The sequence below is a fragment of the Phoenix dactylifera genome, chromosome 2, assembly GCF_051530095.1.
Source record: "Phoenix dactylifera cultivar Ajwa chromosome 2, Ajwa_hap1_PhDact_Kaust_v1.1, whole genome shotgun sequence".
NCBI classification, from domain to species: domain Eukaryota; kingdom Viridiplantae; phylum Streptophyta; class Magnoliopsida; order Arecales; family Arecaceae; genus Phoenix; species Phoenix dactylifera.
The window spans coordinates 8,748,884-8,773,218 of NC_143191.1; the positions used below are offsets into that span (position 1 = coordinate 8,748,884).

Genomic DNA, 24,335 nt, shown 5'->3' on the forward strand with positions numbered 1-24,335 from the left:
CACTTCCATCCCTATAATTAATGAAAATTCTGTTGTATCACACCCGTACAATTTGCTAGTGATAGAAATTCCTAAATATTGTCATATACCATCAGACTTTCTAATATAGACTATTTTTTATCCATTGTCTGATAAGAGTATGAACCTTTGGGCTTAATTTCACCATAGATTTTTCAAAAATTATCCTTTATCTAGAAACTATGCAATAATTATTAAGAATAGTATAAATGCCCTAGCATTAGACAAAGTAGTCTTGGCAAACTAAGATGTAAAGGTCTGCAAACAGAAGATGAGAATCTTTAACTGCCATTTGGCCAAAATTTTTAACATCCCAAACAACGCATTTGCACAAATAATAAATAACTAGAGTAATAGAGAACAACCTTTGTCGCACAACGATAGAAGAGTAAAAAGTGGTAGAAGGTGAGCCATTAATCAAAAAAACAAAAGATGGCAACATGATGCAGCCCCGAATAAGTGAATCCACGCATCCGAAAAGTCCATCCAATAATAAAAATGCTCGATGAATCCTATCATATGCTTGTTCCATATCCAATTTAATTGCCATCTAGGAACGTCTAATCGGGGCTCGTTGCAAATTATATTTAATTTTCTGGATGATTAGAGCATTATCAAAAATACTTCTGTCTTTAATGAATACACCATGCCCTGGATTTATCCGTGGATATAGAATATTTTGTATTCTATTAGCCATCAGTTTAGCAATAATTTTATATAATATAGTACATAAACTGTTAGGATGATAATGAGATGTGAGCGATGCATCCAACCTCCAGAGGATCAAAGTAACAAAAATAGGCTTCCATGAAGCAGGCATTGAACCCAAAACAAAAAATTATTTCACTCCCAGACGCACATCTGCATGAATAATCGGCCAATAATGCTTAAAAACATTGTGCTCTTATAAAGGGCTGGTTTAACAGAGCTAACAACAGAGGCAATAAAAGTAATTTACATTAGATTACAATATTACGCTTTTAAAGTAAAAATACTACATTTTGCACTTTGAAACATGAGAAGTGCAAATTCAGATCACATTCTTATTCTGACTTCCTGCAGAAAAATGACCTCCTCTCTGATAAAGGAAACACAATTTCAAAAAGATTACTTGCTATTCCTTGATCGTACACATTATTCTTCCTGACCACCTCCTCATTTTGCAGAGGGGACCTGCGAAAAAATATCCTCCATTTGCTCTTGGGCGGCTTGCTCTCTCCATTCATTGCGTGTATACTGGCCTTCAGTGCTGCAGCACTGGACTTGGCTTCATTCAGCTTCCTCTTCCAGCTTATGTAGTCTTGCCACTTAAAAGTCTGTTTGTTTAAACATAAAGCACCAAAATATGATCTTCACCAATAATATTTGGGATAAAGCATAGACTATAGAGTGCAGCTAACCTCATTTGTCGTTGTGTTCGTTAGGCAGAGATGAGCATGATATCCAAAAAAGCCAGCCAGTAGCAATGAGACTATGGCTAAAAACATTATCAGAAGTATTTGTGTGTTATAAGCACTCAGCAACCACTGCAAAATTCCAGTATTTTGAAGGAAATCAAGAGAAAAGAAAGCCCTATTTAAAGTGGGGCAAAGAGAGCAATTTTGTAACTCAATTAGAGTTGAGAGGTCTTAATGTGGTGACAAATCTCAATATTTTATTATTTTTTTACCTGGACTATATATGGAAATAAACTGGAGAAAGAATTTTCAACACCATAATAAACTGAAAAAGAAAAAGAAGGGTCATTTCACAGTAAGACATAATGATAAATTAATAAACAAGACAGGTCTGTTCATGAACATTAAATTACCCGTTAAAATGTCTATAATTCTGCGCTCTTTCAATTCACCAACTAGAATAAATCCAAGGACAACTGCTCCATATAAACAAATTAGGAAATGCCTGTCCAGTGTTTTAAAAAAAAAAAAGACAAGAAAATCAATTTACAAACTGATATTATAGCAGTGGCCTTCAGATTAAACTGTAAATGCTTTTATATTCCAAAAACGAAAAATGTGCAAGCAGGACTATTGCTAGAGAACTTTTCACTCATATCTCCATTATATACCACATGTTTATGAAAAACAACTGAGCCAGACATTTTAAAGATAGTTGACCATATATGGGCATGCTGGCATACTTGTCAAGGCATTCGATCTCCTGGAAAAGGCAGAAGTATATATTGAGGCAGAGTTCAGCTAGCAAGGCACAGTTCAGATATTCAGGCTGTTTTGATGATCAGTTAGTAAGGCAGTTCTGCCATAAATGACAGAAACAACTGTGCAAGTTTTTGCAAGATAAGCCAATGAAAAGGCCATCATTCTATATCATCAGTATGTATCTAACATGTTCTAACAAACATCTACCACATTCATATCATGCTGTTAAAACGAAAGAATATTTGATAACTTACAGTGACTTCACTAAGAAGCATCATTGCAAATTTGTAACCCATAGTATGAAAGAATCTGGCTTGTGTTGTGATATTCTCTACACAAAGTTGCGAAAACTCTTATTCTATCATATGAAGTTTTAAAGCCAGTCCAATACACGACACTGAAGATGCATTATTTTGCACATAAAATCCAAATTCCTAATAGCAAATGGAAAGCCTCATGCAAATGCTTGATGAATCCATATACAGAGGCAAGGCTGTTCAAGCCCATATAAGAATAAGGTGTAATACTGTAACACACTAGTATCTTATGATCATTTGAATATGTGAACTAAGGGCATTATAGCAACAATTAGTACGTCAGGATCCTCATGGGACTGAATCTTTTTGCATGGGAATTGCATAAGTTAGTAGGAGCAAAATGTAATTATTAATAAGACCCTGTGTATGAATTAAAAAATTCAGGGGCCAAATTGCTTAGCTACTAAACTATCACTTCATACTGTATATATCATTGACAGCTCATGCTTATCATTATTTACAATAGCTGCCTCGTGCTTACTAATCGGCCACCTAGTTAAGCCTTAGATGAGCACCTCAGGATGGTTGGACACCTCCCGCTTACAAGACATCTATAAATAGGAGGGTGCTGTCCTACTCCTACCATTTGTTGGAACTTTAGAAAATTGCATCTATAGAATAAACAATTAGTGGAGAAAAAGGAAGTAAGGAACAACAATCAGCTAGGACAAAGGAGATAATTGTAGTGTTTAGTTTGAAAACTAAGTGCTTGGTTTTGGTCTGCTAATTTTAGACTTTTTGTTTCCTCAACATTTTAGGCTACAGTCAGTTCAAAAGGTTGTCTTTTTGACATTGGACCACAGGGCTGCAATAACCCGATAATTTTTTCGGATCTTGATTTTTCTGACCTAACTAATTGGCTAACTAGGTAGGGTCGATCAGGCCCATGAAATTTTTTTTTGATGCAGTAGGTCATTCGAGCCATCTCAGGTCAAGCATGACTCAGACCCTACCCACAGATTTTTTTGACTGAGCAAAGTTCGTCATCTCGGTACTGGATCTCGTACCAGTGCCACTCTAGCACTGTATTAGTACCGTATGATACGGAGTGTTTTAAGCATACCGAATGTCGGAATACCTCCCATATCACGTACTAATACCGAAACGGTACGGTACGCACCGTACCGCCCAATTTGAGCCGGTACAGGGAACTATTTGCTCGGTTCTCATCATTTCTATAGTTCAGGTCAAGCATTTAGCTATCCCTTTATAGCCAAAAATATACTAATTAATAATCAAATATAGAATCACTAAAACTTTAAAAAAAAAAAATAAAAGAATTCCTTTTTGAGAATATAAAGGTTATTTACCACCTCTTGGGTTTAAACTTAAGACCTCTCTTTTGGAGAGGAAGGTATCAACTAGCTGATCTAACATCTGTTGGTAAAGAAATGCCAAACTAAACATTAATTTTCATTCAATTTGATCCAAGCAAATGATTGCTTTTAAGGTACAAGTTTAGAAACTATAATTTTAAAGCAAAATACTTGATATACTTGAAAATGTTGAGTCAAAATCTACGGAAACAAACAATTAATGTTTGAATAAGTGAGGACTTTGTATTGATGGGATGAACAAAGAATAATTAGCTTAGTATTCAACAAACTGGGAACGAGGGGTTTTATACGATACAGATTTTTGGGGGAGGCCAAATCAGGTCCTTCAGATTGGGCATTTTTCTGACCCAAATTGAACTAGAATGATATACGAGCCGGGTCCAGTCAGGTTGGTTTAGGAATTACAAAACCTAGACCCTACCCGATTTCAAGTCAGAACAATTTTTGACTTCGACCTGATTGCGAATCTTCAAAATGGGATTGTGTGAGGCCTAATTGGGCGGGACAGGTCAACTCACGGGTCGATTCCGCCGATTTGCAACTCTAGAATTGGAATGCTTGATGGATTTCAAACATAGTAAGTTGTTTGGTTACATGTGAATGAAATACTATTGATTCTAGTTGAAGTGATCATAGTTCATGATTTTGCTAAGCTATTCTCTTTTATTACTCCTGTGATAAATTCACATTATAAACATCGCCTTTGAGTTTGGAGTATTTATTTAACTTATCAGCTTATTAATGCCATGATGAACCATTTACTTTGAATCTGTGTCGCTGCATCGAGAAATTGCTCTTGATCATACTTATTCATGCAAAGTGCTTATTAAATAGCCTATTGTTTAAGAGTGAAAATCTTAAGTTTATCAAATGAAAATGAACCCTCAATCAGTGACTGAACCCTTAACCAGCAAGTATAATAGTTTATTTCAGTGAACCCCTAACTAGCAGGTGTAATAGTTGGTCTTAGTGAGAACTGACCAACAAGTATAGAAGTTGGTGTCAGTAAACCCTCAACCAATAGGTATAATAGTTGGTTAAATTGAATCCTTTGCTAATGGGCCTACTGATTAGGTGAACCCTTGACCAATGAGTATAATAGTTGGTTACTGACCAGTTGCTATTACTTTGATTTTAAGTGATTTATAGTCTCAGTGTTTTCAAAAATAAATTTTTCAGCTATACGGTTAAAGGTACCTGTCTTGATTTCTAACATTCATGAAGTTTCATAATCCTTTTAAGATAATTTTCAGAATTATTTAAGTCTCAATAACCATCGATCCTTATTGCTTTATTATTCTATTTTCCTAGTCTTAGTGTTTTCAAAAATAAATTTTTCAGCTATGCGGTTAAAGGTACCTGTCTTGATTTTTAACATTCATTAAGTTTCATAATCCTTTTAAGATAATTTTCAGAATTATTCAAGTCTCAATAACCATCGATCTTTATTGCTTTATTATTCTATTTTTCTTGATTGTGAATTGGTAACTATATTTGGCCACTTACTAGACTGCATAGCTCATATTTCTGTTTATTATATTGTAGAGCGAGGGACGTGGTGGCTCAGACTACTAGCCAATTTGAGGTAATTTTGTTGTGTATAGTGAGACTGCCACTTTAGAAGAGGGACTTAAAGACAATCAAATTAAGTGAACTTTATTTTAATTCCAGAGCTATGAACTGTGCATTTTAAAAAATGAGATATAGCTTGCTTAATTGGTACAAATGGCCATTTGTCTTATAGTTATGTAATTTGAAGTTAAATTTGAAAATTATGTGCTTCTGCCACGATTAATTGAATAGAATTTCCAACCATTGATCCACCATAATTGTTGTTAGAGATCACAACCAAGATCAACTTTGTCAGTATAGCATTGCTAAGCCAAGATGATTAATAAATTTTACAAAATTAAAAAACCACAAGAATAGTCTATAGCAAGGTTTGCAATCTTGGTACCAGACTGTATGCTAGTACCATATTAGTACAGTGTCGGTATGCCTGGTACCGGGGTCAGTTTGGCATCGCAAAACTTAGTACACCTCCGTACTATCGGTTTGGTACAGATATGGTACAGTAGGCCTGGTATGAGGCGATGCACACTGATATGACAAACCTTGGTCTGTAGCACTAAACTATGCCTTGTGTAGATTGAGAGGACATAACTACCAACCACCTTAATCTAGATCATTTAGAGGCCAAGGGTATGTTTAATTAGAAGGAATTGCCTAGAAGTGCAAGCATGTCCACTTTCTTGAAACAACTTGGTCCACCCCTACAAAAGTTCAGCAACTTTGAGGAAGTCAAAGCTTGAGCATGGCTGTCAAAATGCCTAGGCAGCCTAAGTAGTGCCCCTTAAAATGCCTATGTGGGATGCCTAGGAAGCTAGGCTGGAGCTAAAGAAACAGAATTAATATTACAGTCTTGTATAATCAAATAATTACAAATACAAAAATTTGATTCATAAAGACTCATAAGAAACATCATATATATAAATGATAGGTCATTAATTATTTAACTATTCATAATAAGATTTAGAATTAAATAATATTTCAAGAACATGTTACAAACACCAAAAATAATTAAGAGAAGGCATATCCATGGACGGTTGCCATTAGATGGATGAGGGAACACCAAAATGGATGGCTGTGATCCAGAAAACTAGTCTTTGAAGTACTTCTGACAAACACAGTCCAAGACTAATTAAATATACCCCAAGCTTACTATAGTAAATAAAATCTACAATATATATGAAGAAAGATGGATGGAATAAAGTATAACTGGGCAGCAGCCTTGCAAAAAAGAGGCCTCTAAATGGTTAGGGCACCCAGCTAGGCACCAACCTAGGTGCCTGAGTGGCCACCTCACTTAGTGGCCCGGAAAGTGCTAGGCACCCATGTAATGGGGTTGCCACTTGCCTAGGTTCCTATATGCCTGCCTATGTCAACCTTGAGCTTGTGCTTAGCAGTGCAACCAAAAATGCGAAGGTGACAACTTTTGCTAGAACCCAAGGTTGGGCTTGCCACTTCCAACAAAACACACCCTAAAAAAATTTGGAACTCTTTCTTGAAGGAGTTCATGTCATCATGTGCTTCTTATGTTTATTTATCAAGCTTCATAGCAATGTTAAGTACAGTTTTGGTACACATATTAGTCAAGTACCATATTGATATGGTATCGATTCGCAGTACATTACACCATACTAGCTGGCATCAATAGAATAAAAATGATTTTTATTCTATTTTATTATTTCATAGTCTTTTAGCGTTGTTTTCCAGTTTTAGTTGTTTTTTAGAGTTCTAGGTCCTAGAACATATAAAAATACTTAGAATATAGGATTTGTTAGTTAAAGCTAAACATGGTATGATTTTAAAAAATCAAAAAAAAAACTCACTTGATCCTCCCCCACCACTATTTATTGCTTCCACTACTTTCAAAGAAGAAAGGAAAAAAGGTCTATGTCCCTTTTCATTCTACATCGATTGGTACAAAGCAATACTAATTTGAACTACTTAGATCTGGTTCGGCCATATAAATAACAGTTTTCATGCTAATGCCTCACCTGCTGACTACAGTATGCTCCATATCACCCAATTCATGCCAGTACTTAAAACACTGCTTTACATATTCCAATTGTAGGCAAAAGGCTTTAGGAGACAATTGGGTCAAGAATATTATAAAACAAATAACAGCAAGATCAGTAAAGTAAGATACTGAGATGAGCTTTCTATCTAGGCTATCGATGAAGGTTAGGCAAGCAAGACAATGAAAATAGAGTTCCTTATCATGGATGGACAAATTGGATCTATCTTGAACACAACCTAAAAATTTATGTAATAGGCTTTATGTGGATTCTTGCTTGGTAACCCAAGTTTGGAAGGTGTGGATGGTACTCTCAGCAATCACCTTATAGTTATCTTAATGACCACTTAATATACGTAGGTCCGGAAGAGTTGCACGAAGGGAAATTTTGACACTTACACAAGCTTGGCAATAACATGTGCCACTTTTGATCTCTACAGACTGTAGAAAAGACTCACTTTTCATTACTCACACTTGAAAAAAATTGTCCATGGAAATTTGCCAATATCTTTGACACATAGGGAGATACGTCGATCAATGTAATCAATACAATTGTGTAGTCATAGTAAGCAATGTAGCCAATATGCTGGCTAAGGCAGAGGAAATTTTCCTCCCTACAATTTGTGCCTCCATAGCCTTGATGTCTCCCAATCAAAAAATAATTATCACCACTCAACAGAAAAGACACAAGGTTTACTCAGCTCTAACATATTTTACAAAATAATCAAACAATTAAACATCACATAGCATGAAAGAGTTCATCCCCTAGATTGCCTATGAATCAAGGTTTCAAAACTTAGAGCTTATCAGCCAAGGACGAGCCAGGAGTTGGTATCTAGATCCCTCAGGATGAAACCATAAGCAAACTGACTAAACCAACCCCCTGCAGGCCCCAATTAACCCTGTACCGTTCAGTGGCAAGCTTGAAGGTGCTTTGACACCCTTTTTTCATGTATATTCTAGTACCTGCTGGTACATAAGGTATGTGCCCTGGTACATGTCATACCAGCCACTGCAGGATGCAGTGCACTGCAAGATTTGAAACCTTGGTTGTAAAATCACAGAAGGAAAATATAGTATTGGTGGGCCAATGAATTTGTGCTTCATGAAAAAATCTATTTGTGCAATACTAATGATTAATGAAGCTTGACATTTTGCTGCTAAAATTAAAGATGCAGAAACCGTGACTTGCATATAAACAAACCTGTATGCTCCAAGACTCAATTAAATGCAACTTGCCCATGCCTCCTATTGTCGTACGGAGTTAATCCAGTCAGACAATCACATCAATTGTAGAGCCAACAATTGACAATTTAAATCCAGCACTAAATGTTGAGGGACTGTATTATAATGCAACCTAGAACAATGGCAGTTTTACATTTTCTGATTTGCATGTCATATGGATAAAGTATATAGAAATTATTCCTCTACTTTGCAAACTGAAACTAGCCCACATAGTCCCAGCATGGATAATGTTATACATATAAGAGAACATAAACTGCTCACACCAATGTTACAGGATGTAAATAAAGAAAGAAGATGGCTTGTGAAATCAAGGTTAAGTAATAGAAGCAAGACAATGCTCAGGAGCTAGTGCTAGAGCAAGAATCTATGATGCAAGAAACTCCAATAACACCTGGGGAAAACTCCCGATGTACATGAGTTTTTTGTTTAGCATATGCAGACACACTAAGGTTCAACGTATCATGGGTATCTCATAATGAAAAATATTAATAATGAAGAGTAAAGTGATCCTTTTCTCAAAAATTACAAGTGATCCAAAATTATTTGTGATGGGAATATCAAGATTTAAAACATTCAATATCAGCTTCTGTCAATACTTACCGATAAAAAATCATAAAAAAGAAAACATACACTCACCAGAGCAGAAAAGCCAAGAAGTACCGGGTATTTTTCTCCCCGATGCAATTGTTCTGCAATTTAGAAAAAAAAAAGAAAATGAATTCAGTTTGTACAACTCGAGGTACGCCATCTCGGTACCGAACTCCGTACTGGTACCATCCTATCACTGTGTCGGTATGTTTGGTATGGGGGCCAATTCAACGTATCAGGTGTCGGTACGCCCTACCTACCATGTACCAGTACCAAATCGATACGGTACAGTATGCCCCATACTACTTGGTTTGGTACAGTATGGCGTACTATGGTACAACTACTCCCAGTAGTTGCTCTGACACCATTTGAAAAACAACTACGATGAATAGAAGCCACAAAGTAAAACCCACCATCCATCCACAATGATGGTCAAATCGTGCAACACATCGATCACATATGCTACAGTGCTTAGATCTTGCAGGCCTGCACTGAAGTGCAACTCCAATCAGATAATTAGAATGCAGAGGAGCAACATGCATTATATAACGTAACCACACACTTTGAAATCTTGCACGTTGAACATTCTTTTTCCACATATAAGATATTGTCATAAGGATAGGCAGAGATGTACTGAGAAACATTCTCAGCTGTCACAGTTCCTGGATCAGAAAAGCTAGTCAATAGAAAGAGAATAACTCCCACCCCAACTGCCAACATGCTTGTGTACCTGAAAGATGAGATAGTGTGATTCAGGACAGGCTGGAACAACATGGCACTTTGGTTGCACAAGGTAATGAACATTTTTTCAAGATTACCTGTGCAATTCACTAACATAATAACCAGGAATATATCCGAAAGATGACTTTACAATGACAAAGTACGTTACTCCAAGTATGCTGAGGTAAAGCAGCTGCAATAGATCACATAAATGATCACTATGTAGGAAACAAATAGCAGGAGGGAAAGAAATCACGCACGTACCATTTCAAGTAACAGAAAGCGACAGAAATGAGAGAGTTATGTAGCAGAGCCTACACTTGCACTTCTAAGTTATAGTTTATTTAGGGCCTTTAAAAATAGATGATTACATATATTTTGTAACTTGCTGAAACTTCAAGATGATATCTGTTTAGATGGATATATATACTAATCTACAGCCATTTGGATTCTGTTTCCAATGCAAATCATCCAAAAACTTGAATCATCAGATAGAAGAACACAGCAATGTTGGATGATCTATGAATAAGAAAAGTTCCATGCTCAATTATGCAATTGCAAAATCACATCTACATATCCATAACAGATATTTACAAAAAGCATAACTTACCTGAGACTCGGTTCAAAGTAAAAAGTAAAAGGCTAAAGCATATTATTTATCAAAACAAGATCCAGATCTGTATTAACCTATCAAAAAAAAACAAGAAAAAGAAACATATACAGATCTATCCATTTTGTCAAGTGAATAGAGAAACTGGTCAACGTAAAACAATATAATTATTGTTAACATCTTGTCACTTTTCAGGACAGCTTATTGTGGAACATTTCTTTTGATTTTGATTTTATGCTTTCAAATACTACCCATCTCCAGGATTCCCGGCATTTGCAAGGTTTACTTCATTTCTTGCATACTCGTGTATGAATGTGCTTGAGTTTTTGACAAGCTTCTGAGACAAATTTTGGTTAAGAATTTTTGACAGGTTCCTTCAACTTAAGATTGCAGGACATGCAGTCGGCCTTTTACTGTAACTTAAAAGTGCTGAATGATGCCGTCTCTCCTTGTCAAACTAACGGTAAGAAGCATCCAGGGCAATGATTTAGTTGAGTACATGGTCTTCTAAGAAGCCTTAAACTCAGCATTGTCTGCCTACACTTGCATCAGAATTAGGTCCAAATTTCGGAGTCAGAAATAAACATATTTTGTATATGTTAAAATGATTTGAAGTTTGAACATCTATATAAATTATGACTTGGAGACTTGAACAATTGGATTGGTATCACTGTTCCTAAACTGTTAAAATATGCAAACATTCTCTACAATCTCCACATGCGGTCATAGAGAACTTGGATGTAGTGGACATATTCACTGCTAACTTTTCTAATGAATATTTCTGTAACGGCAGCAGAGGTAATTTTGCTGAATTTAGAAGGTAACTGTTTCTCCAAAGCTATTATATTCACTTCAAGTTAACCTATGGATACAACTTTTCTTCTCAAGATTATTTTAGGAAACTATATATTTCAGAGGATAATTTTTTCCATCAAACCAATGATGTAGTAGGATCCAGCTAATTTGCAAAATTTCATCCATTCTTCATACATTTTGCAAGTTGTGTAAGATAAAATAATGCATAAACATGAAAAGGTGCTCGCACTACATGAACTATTCAAACAAGGTCTCACAAATTACTTGCAGTAAGCTAAATCTATTTAAGTTACATGGGCTAAAAGAAGGGGAAAAAGGTCACATGATGACATTATTGGTCTAAATAGAACTTTGGAAAAAAAAGGCCGCCCACAGGACAAGGCTCCCACCATTAGCAGGGTCTGGGGAAAGTTAGATATACACAGCCTTATCCTCCCATGCAGAGGTTGTTTCCATATTTCGAATCTATGAACTCTAAGTCATAATGCAGTAACTCTACCATTGCCCCAAGGCTCACCCTCATTCTTGGAGTACATAGTACTTGTTGCCATAAAAATACGCAAGTAGAACCATAGGTACAAAGATCTGAATTTTAGGCTGAAATTATGAAACCAAAACTAAAATGTCTTAGTTTTGGATGCAACTGATCCAAAACTAGGACTAGCATTGGAGTTTACCAAAGCTCATTGATAAGGTCAAATCTTATATTTTCATGAAAAACTTATACTACTTATTATAATCAAGGTTCGTTGGACTGGACCTAGAGGTTGTACTGGCCAACAGCCGGTTTGGTATGGTATCAGTACATATTGGCACTGATCTGAGGTGTAACAAACTAGGAGGACGGAGAACGAGAGGGGGAGGGGAGAGGGAGAGGGAGAGGGAGAAGGAGAGGGGGGAAGAGAGAGAAAGAAGGATGGAGGGAGAGAGGAGGGAGGGAGGGAGAGATGCGGGGCTTACCTCATCAATGTTGCTGGATTGCGGATGGAAGTGATCTCAATGAGGGAGGACGACACGGCAACGAATAGATCTCAACAAGGGATGACAATGAACGAACAGGCAGGAGCTCGGAGAGGAGAAGAGCAGAGGAGAGGAAACCCTAGGTTTAGGAGGGGAAAGAGGCCAAATGAGAGAGAGAGAGAGGGGCCTTTTATAAGCCAAACCATACTGGACGGCCAAACCATCCCGACTTCCTGTTCGTTTGGTTTAGGCCGAATCATCCGGTTCAAGTCGACTGAACAAGCACTGATTGCCATCTTTTCATTTCTTAAAATTCTCACAAACAGTTTCTCTAATATTAGAAAATTAAATGTTTGCTATTTTTTAAAAGATCTTGCAACATTAAATCCCAAAGAGATTTAGGAAAAATAACATTTTTTTGAAGTTGGGCTATCGTATAGATCAAAGCAAGCTACATCGTACCATCCGAATCGGATGGTACGGGATGTACTATACCATTTCGAGGTCGAAAGGGGACAATTTGGCCACCCATGCACACCCTTTTAAAAAAAAAATTTGAAATAGCCCAAATCTAGGCCATTTAAATGAATTTCAGCTCGGAATTTTGCTGAAATCTAGAAATGCAGCTCCTCCACACTTCTTCTACGTATTTTTTTATTTTGAGACGAAAAATTGGCCAAAAATTATGTTAATTTTTTGTTTTTCGGTATCATTTAACGGTATGTTGTAGATCTAGGAAAGATCTACATTATGACATCAAGATCATAATTTGTTATTCATTCTATAATTTTTAAGTAAAAATAAATTTTCGGATTAAAAAAAATTAAAAATAATATAAAATTTAAGAGATCACTGGAAAATCAGAATCATGTTTAGGGGTATAAATCCTACTCCCTATAAAAATTTCATGTCATTTCATTCAAGTTTGGGCTTGATCGCATGAATAATAATATAGGTCCAAATTTGAATAAAATCCACAAAAAAGTGGTCTTCCATGCATGACCACAGGTTGAAAAATATATATATCTATATAGCATCCAAGATGGGATGCTACATCGATCTAATCTCAAAATATTTTTTTTGTATTTAATAATTATTTTTTAAAAAAATAATACAAAAATTATGAAAAATATGATACCATATATAAGTAATTCAGAAATATTTTCTGAAGTTAAAAAAATATTTCACGACACATTGAAATTTCACTATTTTCAAAAAATAATTAAATAACAATAAGTTGAGACAATAATTTGTGCACCGTCCATAGTATGCCGTACCAGCCTAAATTGGGCGGTACAGAGCATACCATACCATACTGATTCGATACCGATATTCGGTATGGGTGGCGTACCGACATTCGGTATGCCAAAAAAATTCCGTACCATATCTTACTGATACTATGCTAATGTGGCATCGGTACGGAGTTCGGTACCAAAACGGCGAACCTTGACACCATCCCTATCTTTGTTCTGCATTTTTCTGAATTAAAATAAAATATCTAGATATTTTTTAACTAATTAAATAATTTTTTACTTAAATATTGAATTATTGCAAAAAATTAATTAAAATTATTTAATTAGTTAAAAAAAATATCTATATATTTTATTTTAATTCAGAAAAATGCAGAACAAAGATAGGGATGGTGTCAATTTATATCAATTGATATAAAAATGTTTGACATGCGTCAGTTTACTTATAGGAATGGATCCATCTAGGAGGAAGAAGAAAGAGGCGGAGTGTGATCTTGGTTGGAATCATGATGCCATGCTCTCAAGTTGGCACTACTGGAGGTGTAAGTGGTGCGACACCAAGTTCAAAGAGAGTAAGGTAACCAGGTTAAAGCAACATCTTGCAGATGGTTACCCCGATGTATCAATGTGCCAAAAATGCCATAAGAAGGTTCGGCAACTGATAAAAAAGCACTCGCTGATTTCAAACCAGCAAAAAAAAGGATTGCCCAAAAAAGGGCGGAGTAGATTATCGGGTAGCAGAGCCAACTTTCTATCACTCTAAGATGTCAGAGGAGGGCTCCATCCAAATGACGAGAAGGCACAAATCGAAGCTACTATCCAAGCAAGCCTGAATGATTAGTGGCAGCAGAAAGAGGTGGCCAAGCATAGAGCTCGATTTAGGCCCTCACAGTATGAGTTAGGCTCTAGTTCTAGGATCCATGGGGAAGAGCTAAAGTTTAGGACGGTCTCCTTAGTCAAGAAGGCCGTCAGCAAAGGTGGGAGAAGCATGGCATCTATGCTGGGAGCGCTCGGTAGCAAGGGCCACAAGAAGTCCTTCTCTAGAGAGATACCACTAGGGGCCACTATCCAAGATCTTGATCCACATGTTTTTCCCAGTAAGGATGCGAAGCAACAGAGGATTGATACCATGCTGGTGAAGAATAAGAAGAAAGACATGTAAATAGAGAATTGGGATGAGCCCTTGGATACGAAGACAACTCCAACATCTACAAGAGACGTCGCCGTTCCACGAGATTTTAAATATCAGTATATATATAAATTAACTTTATATTCTGTATTTCATTCTTTTTTTATAAATATAATTATTTATGTACTTTAATTACATTTATCATTGAAATTATAGTCATTTTATAAACAAAAAGCATGAAAAAAGGAAACAACACATGAAAGAACATCAAAAAACCTCAAAACATCAAATTAATGTTTAAACCACTCAAAATCTTCATAAAAAACATTAAATATCAAAAAGCTTCATAAAATATCATTAAATGTCAAAAAACAAAAAAAATAAAAAATTGCATGCTGGTTCGGAACCAGCATGCTTGGCCGTATTGAGTGTCAATGAGTACCTAACCGGTACCGTACCAAACGGGTGGCTGACCGGTATGAAGAGCGGTACTGGTACAGCCTGCCTTAGATCAAAATATTTTTTTGTCATATATTATATCGCAATCAAAAAGCAAAATGATATATTATGCTAAACATATCTATAACATTTTATTAAAAACACAAATTTTGATTGTTGCAATGAGAAACCCTGACACAAGACATTTAAGGATTGTAGACAATTCTAATTATTTCAAAGAAAAATGCTCTGATTTATTTTCTTGACATATTCTATTTATCTTTTTTTTCCTTATTTTAATCGACATTTCTTGTTTTATATATTTGTAATCTGGAATTAATGAACTGGAATAAAACCATCAAAATTTATTAGGTTTAGATAAAATTGAAATTGGAACCAAAATGTCAAACCTTGGTGAGTACTAAGAAGTCTAATAGACTGGACAAATAAGTGATTATCCAAGAAATATCTTTGATATGGCATGCACAACCAGCATCAATAACATCACCCTTAAAAAGTTCAGGGCTTTTCAAAGCAAACCATATGTTGGGAAGGAAAGAGGAAAACAATTCTTCATTATTACAGATCATCCATTAACTTCTATAGCTTGTCCAAACTTTGTTGATTCTGTTTTGCCTTTTACAGTTCAGTCTCCCACAAGAATGGACAAGTTCTTGGACATCATTTAGTCAATTACATACCGTTTTTAATGTCCTGAGTTATAGTGTAACAATTTGAAAGTGTGTCAACTTGTCGACCTGCAAAATAGCACATGCTTATTACAATGTTCTGCAAACATGTATATCCAAGGTGTTCCATGAGCAAAAAAAATTCTGCCAAACTCCATACTAGACATGTTGTATGAGGCTAGTGGAGTGCAGTATTTGGTAACAAATGGACTTTGTGAGAGGACAAGTGAAGAATGACTACAGTTACCTAATTAATATGCTAACGAAGCATCCCAAAATTGTCATTGAACTAGATGATTCAGAGTGATGGACAAGGTTCAGTCTTTCTACCAAAACCAAAATGTTGTGGCTGAATCATATGGGACTTGGCTAAAAATGATCCGAATCTGCCTGGAATATATCATATTTACACTTTACACTGAAAGCCTGAACTCCAGGTTATTTCCTCCCTCTTTTTTTCTAAGCTGAGCTTGCCCAATGAATGAGAAATCAAGCTTTCTGGAAACATTTTCTCTAGAATATATGTTTTGAAAATGTTAAATTGGAATAGATTTGAATGCACATAGACATTCAATTACAAGAAATTTATAGAAATATTGATTTCATTTAAAAAATTAATTGGGATCATGTTTTAAATTTATACAAGCTAAAGACAGTCCAACAGACATTGTTACATTTCCTGAAGTATCACAAAATAATTGAAACTCACAAACTGGGGTATATCTCTATTTTTTGTAGAGATAAAATAAATAATATCATTTCCACACCCACAAATATTATCAATATATAGGATTTGACCAAATAACATATAATAATTTTAAAATGACACCCATCATCCATTGTAATTTGTATTGATTAACTTTTTTTCATGTTTTGTTGCTTGAAATATTTCTAAAAGGTCCTAGGCCATCAAAAGTATAGATGACAAATGAAAGTTTCCAATCAAGCAATATGTTCCGAAATCATATTAAATATAGGTTCTTGTGTGGTTTCTTCCAAACTGCCCAGTTCGGGGCATACCGAACCAAATCAATGTGAAACCGAATTGGTTTGCCAGTTTCAAACTCAGGCAAAACCAGTCCAAATTGGTCCGAACCAAGCAGAACCACCTAGTTCTACTCAATCCAACTCGATTTTAGTTGGTTCTAGGCCCTCCCATGAGTAAAAAGGGGAGAAGACATCTTGATGCGTTTATCCTCTTTTCCTGCTGAGAATGTGAAGAGAAGGATGGGAAGGTTAGCAAAATCAAGAAAGGGATTTCTTTGTGATTTTGAACTTGCAAGGATACGATAGCATATAAGAGACGAGTCCTTCAACATGGTTCAGGATCTAGCATTGCTACAACTGATGATATATAGAGTCCCTAAAAGTCTCTAGATCCTTATCATAGATGGATCTTATTTGTACAATAGCTACAACCAAAGTATGACCCATATGCATATCGTTACTTTGCGGCATCAAATTCGAGTGGCTACTACCCGCCATAGTCTCATCATAAATACATATCAATTTTCATTGTTGGGATCTTCCCTCAAGTGGAATGGCCAGCCCGGTATCAGAGGATCGGTATCAGGGTGGCTATCTGGAAGACCCAGATTGTCGTATGCAGGGGTGGCATAGTATCTAGATTAAAGTCAGGTCCAAGGCCCCGATTACGAATGGAATTCTAACATCCACAAGCAACTCGACACTTCATGAGGGGCTAGATATCGACATGTAGTTTGTAATTCAAATCGATTTGATATACATATTTACAAGCTAAATCTATGCATTGTCTACTTTTATTTATTAAAATTTCATCCATCAAGTAATCATATAGTCTCGGGATTAATATGAAGTAAAATAATAATAAAACAACCTTAAAATAATATTTCAAAAATACATAAACCTTAAAATAACCATAACGACAAAAACGAACTGATATTATAGCGGAACATTTCTACGTGCTGAGTTTCCGTATGGTATGTATCATACCATACCAACTACATACTTGATCGATATGGTACTTGGTACCAAGATTGCGAACCTTGGTTTGTTGATATTATATATTACATTTTCCCACTTTTTTTAAAAATTTTTGACTGGAACTCTAGAAACTTAAATGAAACTAATCAAAAGTTGATAAGAGTACCAAAACCAAAACTTGTTTGGCCCAGTTAAAAGCTAAAACCAAGATTTTGAAGCTTGGCAATGATGATCAACAAAATAAATACAAGCTCAATGCATTTCATATAAATGGCATATAGCTACTTTTCTTCTCTTACAAAAACCCCCACAGCAGGAGAGGATTTTATTAGATCAAAGAGAAGAGGAACACTTGTTCACAAGGGACGTAAGGAGAGATACCTAAAATTTAATGACATGCCCAGAATTGTGATGCATTATAAATTAAATACAGCAAGTCACAAGGTGGATTGTCATCCATGCTAGATTTATAAATTCCCACATGAATTGTGGTGACCCCTCGAATTGTTGCTACCATCTCTCCAGTTCCTATAAATATGACCATGTTGGAACATGCAAGAATTATTTGGTACGAACTAATAAATATATAAGAAGTATAATTTATGGCTTATCTAAAGGACTCTAATTCTTAGTTTCTCATTATATAAATAATAAGCAACGAGGAATGTGCTTGTTAACTTTCATCTCTTTCTCCACTAAACTATATGCTTTAATAATTATTTTTTGATAAACTCCTCCATTTTATTACAGTATTGCTTTAGTTTTTTCATGTTCATATTCTTCCCAAGGTAAATATAGATTATTATTACTTGCCTGGAACCAGAAAAGATCACTAGCTTGGCAAAAAGATATATGACGAAAAATTTAAAAGATCAATGACATCATGCAATTTCATCTAACAAAAGAAAGAATAAAAATAAGGTAAATTTATGATACCTGTAAGATTGGATTTGGCCGCCCACACAAATAATGCTCAACTGCGAGGAAGCAATTTCTGCCTCTAGAACCAAATATGACTGCCACAAATCTTCTGCAGCAATGTAAAGATGATGTTGTGACCAATAAAAACAGAAAAGAGAATACACAAACTTTAACCAAAAATAGGATGATGTCAATTATAATCGATAGTAATAGTTCAATATTTAGACATCAATGTTCAATTTGAACTTATTGCTATTGTATCTCACTGAACATTGAACAACCACTCCTCTCACCGCCCCTCTCCATGCATCTCCGTTTCCCACTTAGCTTTTTCTTCTACGGTTCTTGTTTCATTTCTTGAAGTGATAACAAAGAGAATTTTAACCTTAAGACAACTAATCTATGCAACAGCATAATAAAAAATGATGAACAGATATTTTTTCAAATGTTGATACAGGAAGAAAAATTATTGAGCAAGCAACAACTGAAGGGGAAAGGCATTACATAACTATGAAAATAACGTGTTGCAAGTTCCAGAAAATGTATCAAATAGATGAAAATGTATTTCTTATAAGAAGTGTACTAGTTAATAAAGCATAACATAAGAAATATGAACTTGATGACGGTAGCATTCAGCACATTTGATTCATGTGATTGATAGGAGTGGAAGAAAAACTCGTGGGATGGATGAAGGCCCCTTATAGAAATACAATTATCAGGACTAGGGTTTCCACCATTAGATTTTTTTATTTTTTATTTTGAAAAAAAAGGCATGTTTTCATTTCTTCTACAATGCCAATAATTATATAGAGAAAAAAGAATCAAAAGATCTTAGTAGCGTAGAACTCCTGGTTGGAGTAATATACCCATTTCATCGACCCCCAAATACTTGTACCTACTCCAGCTCTTAAGTGTTTTCTTCCTTTGAGTGCTTTTAAAATACGCACTTCCCTCACCTACACCACTACCAGCTCCTGATTGCAGCAACTAAGAAGGATGTATTCACTAAAGAAGGGGGTATGTTATGGAGACTTCACTTCAGTAGTCTCATTCACCCAAGGCTCTTACATTTTATAAAGTTGAGACTCATGAATGCTCCAAACTTGGAATCAAAGCCTAGTATTATTAGGTATTATAGAAAGTTAAAGGCCTATAATATATAATTCAGCATGACCGACACAAATTAGTGTGAGTAGTTGCAGTTTCCATTCAGAAAGAATGTTAAAGGAACACAGCACTCATTATTTTGTTTTGCTTCTCGAAATGCGCATACAAACTCTCAATTTTTTTAAATAAGAAAAATGGTTCATAAAATAGCTTTCGTGTGAAGGGTGACAATAAATTATATACTGAAACATTCACATAGTTCTTATTTGATTTACAAAAATACAATTCCTATTAACATTGTGAGAAAAATCCTTAGTGATTCTCAAGAAAGTTTTGGGCCATGTGTATCAAACCCACTTCATATATATCTTGAAGTTCGATTGCATATTAAGGAATCATTTAGGAATCACCAGTGAGCTTTTATATATCCAATGTCGACTTCAATAACATAAGTTTGTTATTCTGGTTTCGAGTCTGACTAGAAAACTCACAATATGGTTCCTAGGCCATAAATCACGGTGCTACGTATGCTTCCAACCATTTAACAGAATATTGTGTGTTTGTGTATATGCTCATATGAAAAGAAAAGGAAAACACCATCTCACTAGTCCCTTTCTTCTTCATATCTCTGCCTCACCAAATCGTGGAATCTGATCCTTTTTTTTATTTTAGGCTATGCTTTCTAGGAACAACAAGTGTTAATGTTACGAAGTTATTTTAAGAAAAAATTGCACTGGATTTTGACATGAGTATTTAGAAATGGTCTGACACTCTAAGCACTATTTCATATTAAGTTATTACATAGTTTCGCTGAATGTTGTGTTACTCGGATTAACTTGAAAAGAAAAATTGATTCTTTGTGTATCTTCAAATCCTTGTTTGATCGTTTTTGAATCAGATAATACATCAGTTCCCTTAATAGAGATGGTAAGTGAGTGTGCAGGAAAACAGTCCTTCCAATGCAAGTTATCAATAGATCAAGTATGGAGACCAGGAAGCACCAACACCAATCCTTTAACCAACACATATAAAAATTCATGTTTTTTATTTTTTTGCAAATTTACTTCTCATCTGAACAGGACCCAGAATGATTTATTTTCTTATCTGAGTATTTTATAGATAACATGTAGTACCAAAGTCACTACTAGGGCTCCACAAGACATTTCTAGCAAAAATCGAGGATGATTTCTGATTTTTTTTATAAAGTACTAAACTAAGAATTCTATCTAATCTTTGGATTAATAATAATAATAATAATAAGAAGAAGAAGAAAAGAAGACGATGAATAACAATACCAATAACAACAACTACTACTACAATAAAGACAAGAAGTTATCCATACATTAATATATCTATGACAAGGGCTATAGCTCAGTTAGGAAGAGCATCTCGTTTACAAGTGCGCCAATGCTTTTCAAGGGAGCCCATTATGCAATAAATATAATTGATCTTATTGACAAATCGATTTCTTACTCTATAGATTTGAGGGAAAAAGAGAACATTAGCCTGGCAAATATTGGGTTCGATCCGATTCTGGTGGGAATTCAGATGCCAAATGAAATAGAACCAACCATTGATTTGACGATGCAACCAATTGAAACCATTGTCAGGAAGAAATATCAATATATTGCTTATGTAGCTTATCCTTTATACCTTTCTGAAGAAGGTTCTGTTACTAACATGTTTACTTCCATTGTGGGTAATGTATTTGGTTTTAAAGCCCTACGAGCTCTATGTCCAGAGGATTTGCAAATTCCCCCTTCTTATTCCAAAACTTTCCAAGGCCCACTTCATGCCATCCAAGTTGAAAGAGATCAATTAAACAGGTATGGTCGTCCTCTCTTGGGATGTACTATTAAACCAAAATTGGGATTATCCACAAAGAACTACGGTAGCTACTAGTCCAGTGTATTTGCTTCTTTATCTTGCAGCAATTTTAACAGCCATATAATTACTTATGATGATTCCTGTGGATTCTTTATGCGAGTGATCCTTAGTTCCAAAGTAAAACCTCGAATAATTTGATACTTTTCTGCTATATTTCGCCTCAAACAATTCATCCAAACACCTTGATGGGGTATAACTGTCTTAGAATTCAGAAAAACGGAAAGAGATACCTAATTGCTTCTACCACGCGCATAGCTTACACGGCATACCATGCCTAATTCTTGCAATCCAAGATAATCATTTCAACATATATTTTGTGTTCAATTTATCCCTGAGTCTCTACCACCACATTGTTACGAACGTATTAATTAGTAAAGATCCAAATGTTCCATTCACGACGACAGCCAAATTGAAAAAGAATTTGAGAGAAAGAGAGATTTGGATCTCACAGGAAGTAGTCGTAGGCGCCAAAGGTGATGAAGTAATGGATGCGCTCGATGAAGGTGCCCTGGAAGATGGGCCAGTGCCCGCAGAGCAAGGAGACTACCACCAGGAGAGTCACCAACCCGTGCACCACCAGAAGCCACTGAATCTCCATCCCTCCTCCTCCTTCTTCTCCTTATTCCTCTTCTCTCTATCTATTCCACCGCTCTCGCCAAATCCAAATCCAAATCCTTCTTCTCCTGCCCGTTCGATCACGATCTCATCCCTGAGAGCGAGAAATGCTATGAAATCAAATGATGAAAATAATCCGGCCCGACTCTCCGCATGAATCCTCTACGTCAACGGATGGAGGCCTCTTTTAGTAATCAAATCGGGGACTGAGATGGGTATATGGTTGTGGAATAGGTAGAGAAATATCTCCAACTTCTTGCCAAACATCAGAAGACTGGAGCTTATACCATGGCGCTTGAAATCCCCACACGGAATAATATTCCCCTTACTCCGAATCCTCCACTTACCATTCAACCCAACACAAAACACGCCTATACCTGGATTTCCCTTTCCCCAGTTATTCTGCAATCAAACACCTTCTTAATGCCTAAAACCATCTTCAGTTGTTTTAATACACAGTGATTCATTTTAGCTAATGGACTGTGGATCCAGTTTGATATGATTAGATTTTCAGTTTGAGCACCTCGCTCTCTACTCGAGCTCGATTTGAATCCAAGTTCAACTTAGTTTGGCTGGGCTTGAGTCAAGTTTGAGTTGCTCGAACAAATTTTCGAGTCAAGCTTGAATAGAAAAATAGTTAACTTTAAAGCTCTCAAGCCAAGTCTAGTACATGTATTTAATAATTTTTTTTTATTTTATTTATAATATATATTATTAATTTAAATATTTAAAAATATAATATATGTTATATTTTGTTTTAACTATATGTTTTAATTTTGACCAAAGTTCAAATTCAAGCTCGAACTCAAGCTTGAGTATGGCTCAATTTATATCGATTTCGAATATTGCTTTTTTTCTTTTTTATCAAAGTCGAATTCAAGTTTGGATATTAAAAATCGGTGGATGAGTCAAGTTTCGAATCCGAGTATTTTGAACCAAATCAAGCCCGAACCTCTAACTACTTACACTCAGCATGGCTTGATTGCAAAGTGACAGCTCAGAAGTAGGGCAATTTGGTCCTATCAGCAGAGATTAGCTGGGTGGTTTAGGTTTGAGACATGAAATACAATCAAAAGTAGGCCTGCTCCAAAATGCAAGCGGGTAGATGATAGATGCGCAGATTAGATCCTGACATACCATGACAGAAAAACCAAAAATTGTGCGTGTTATTGTGCCGTGATTGTGATACGGAGATGCCTAATTTTAAACATACCATTGGCGGACGGATGGTGCCATCAAGGCGCATGGTTTTAGCCGGCGGACTTGTTTGATTGTACTAGTTTGAGATATATTATGTGTCATATGGGTGCTTTCCGAGTCCAGTGGGTGTTGATACTTTTTCCCCTCAATGTCTCAGGACCCCAACAGAAAGGACCACGTCTCCACCAACCAGTACCGTGAAATACTACAAGTAGTTCAAAATGCTAGAAGACTAAACGGTGCAGGTCATGACATTGTTATTCCAGTGTCTGAATAAATCCATTATCCGTCCCTTCAAAGAGTATACATATATCCCTTCTCTTGTGCAACTTCCAAGAGTGATTTGATTTTTGATTTTTGATTTTTGGCACAACAGTCTTGCACAACAAATGTACCAAGAAGAACATGGTATGCAAAACCAGAACAAGTATAGCTACAATTCAAATTGAATTAAGGGCTGCACGGGCCACTACAGGATACATAGAATAAGGCACAACAACGCCACTGGACCTTTCAACCTCGAAAACCAAGATTTAAAAAGCTTTCTTACATGTAGCCATTAGCGACTGCTTGACCACAAACCTCATGAATGAATTCCAACTCACTGTCAAGAAAACTAATCCCTTACCCTATCAGAACATGCTTTTTTTTTTTCATTTTGGAGTACAGCCTTTTTTATATGTTACATACATTTCTAAGGTGAAAAAAGAAGCAAAATGCAACCATAAGCATCATATAATCCATGCTTTTAGCATTCAAAAGTTGCTTGAACAGCATCCACACA

The 24,335-nt window shown here is 35.7% G+C and overlaps 1 protein-coding gene across 2 annotated transcripts; it reads right to left on the reverse strand.

Annotated features, from left to right (window-relative positions):
- Window positions 1-884: 884 nt before the first annotated feature.
- On the reverse strand, window positions 885-22,825 carry LOC103710940 (DHHC-type zinc finger family protein). Of its 2 annotated transcripts, none has more exons than XM_008796875.5 (10): window positions 22,186-22,825; window positions 18,758-18,851; window positions 10,063-10,157; window positions 9,879-9,974; window positions 9,658-9,730; window positions 9,293-9,345; window positions 1,829-1,920; window positions 1,688-1,740; window positions 1,419-1,544; window positions 885-1,334 (listed from the first exon to the last, which is right to left on the reverse strand). In XM_008796875.5, exons 1-10 carry the CDS (start codon window positions 22,332-22,334, stop codon window positions 1,062-1,064), a joined length of 1,104 nt encoding a protein of 367 aa, XP_008795097.1. In that variant the 5' UTR covers window positions 22,335-22,825; the 3' UTR covers window positions 885-1,061. The 2 variants fall into 2 exon arrangements, with proteins under 2 accessions (XP_008795097.1, XP_008795096.1); XM_008796874.5 differs by having other exon boundaries at window positions 9,807-9,974.
- Between the last annotated feature and the right edge of the window lie 1,510 nt (window positions 22,826-24,335).

Excerpts from the sequence above, each read along its gene's own strand:
- LOC103710940 (XM_008796874.5), bottom strand. The coding sequence starts at position 22,334 with ATGGAGATTCAGTGGCTTCTGGTGGTGCACGGGTTGGTGACTCTCCTG. Across the intron at positions 9,731-9,806 it reads TCAACGTGCAAGATTTCAAA|GCCTGCAAGATCTAAGCACT; the intron begins GTGTGTGGTTAC and ends ACTTCAGTGCAG. Across the intron at positions 9,346-9,657 it reads ACCATCATTGTGGATGGATG|AACAATTGCATCGGGGAGAA; the intron begins GTGGGTTTTACT and ends TCTAAATTGCAG.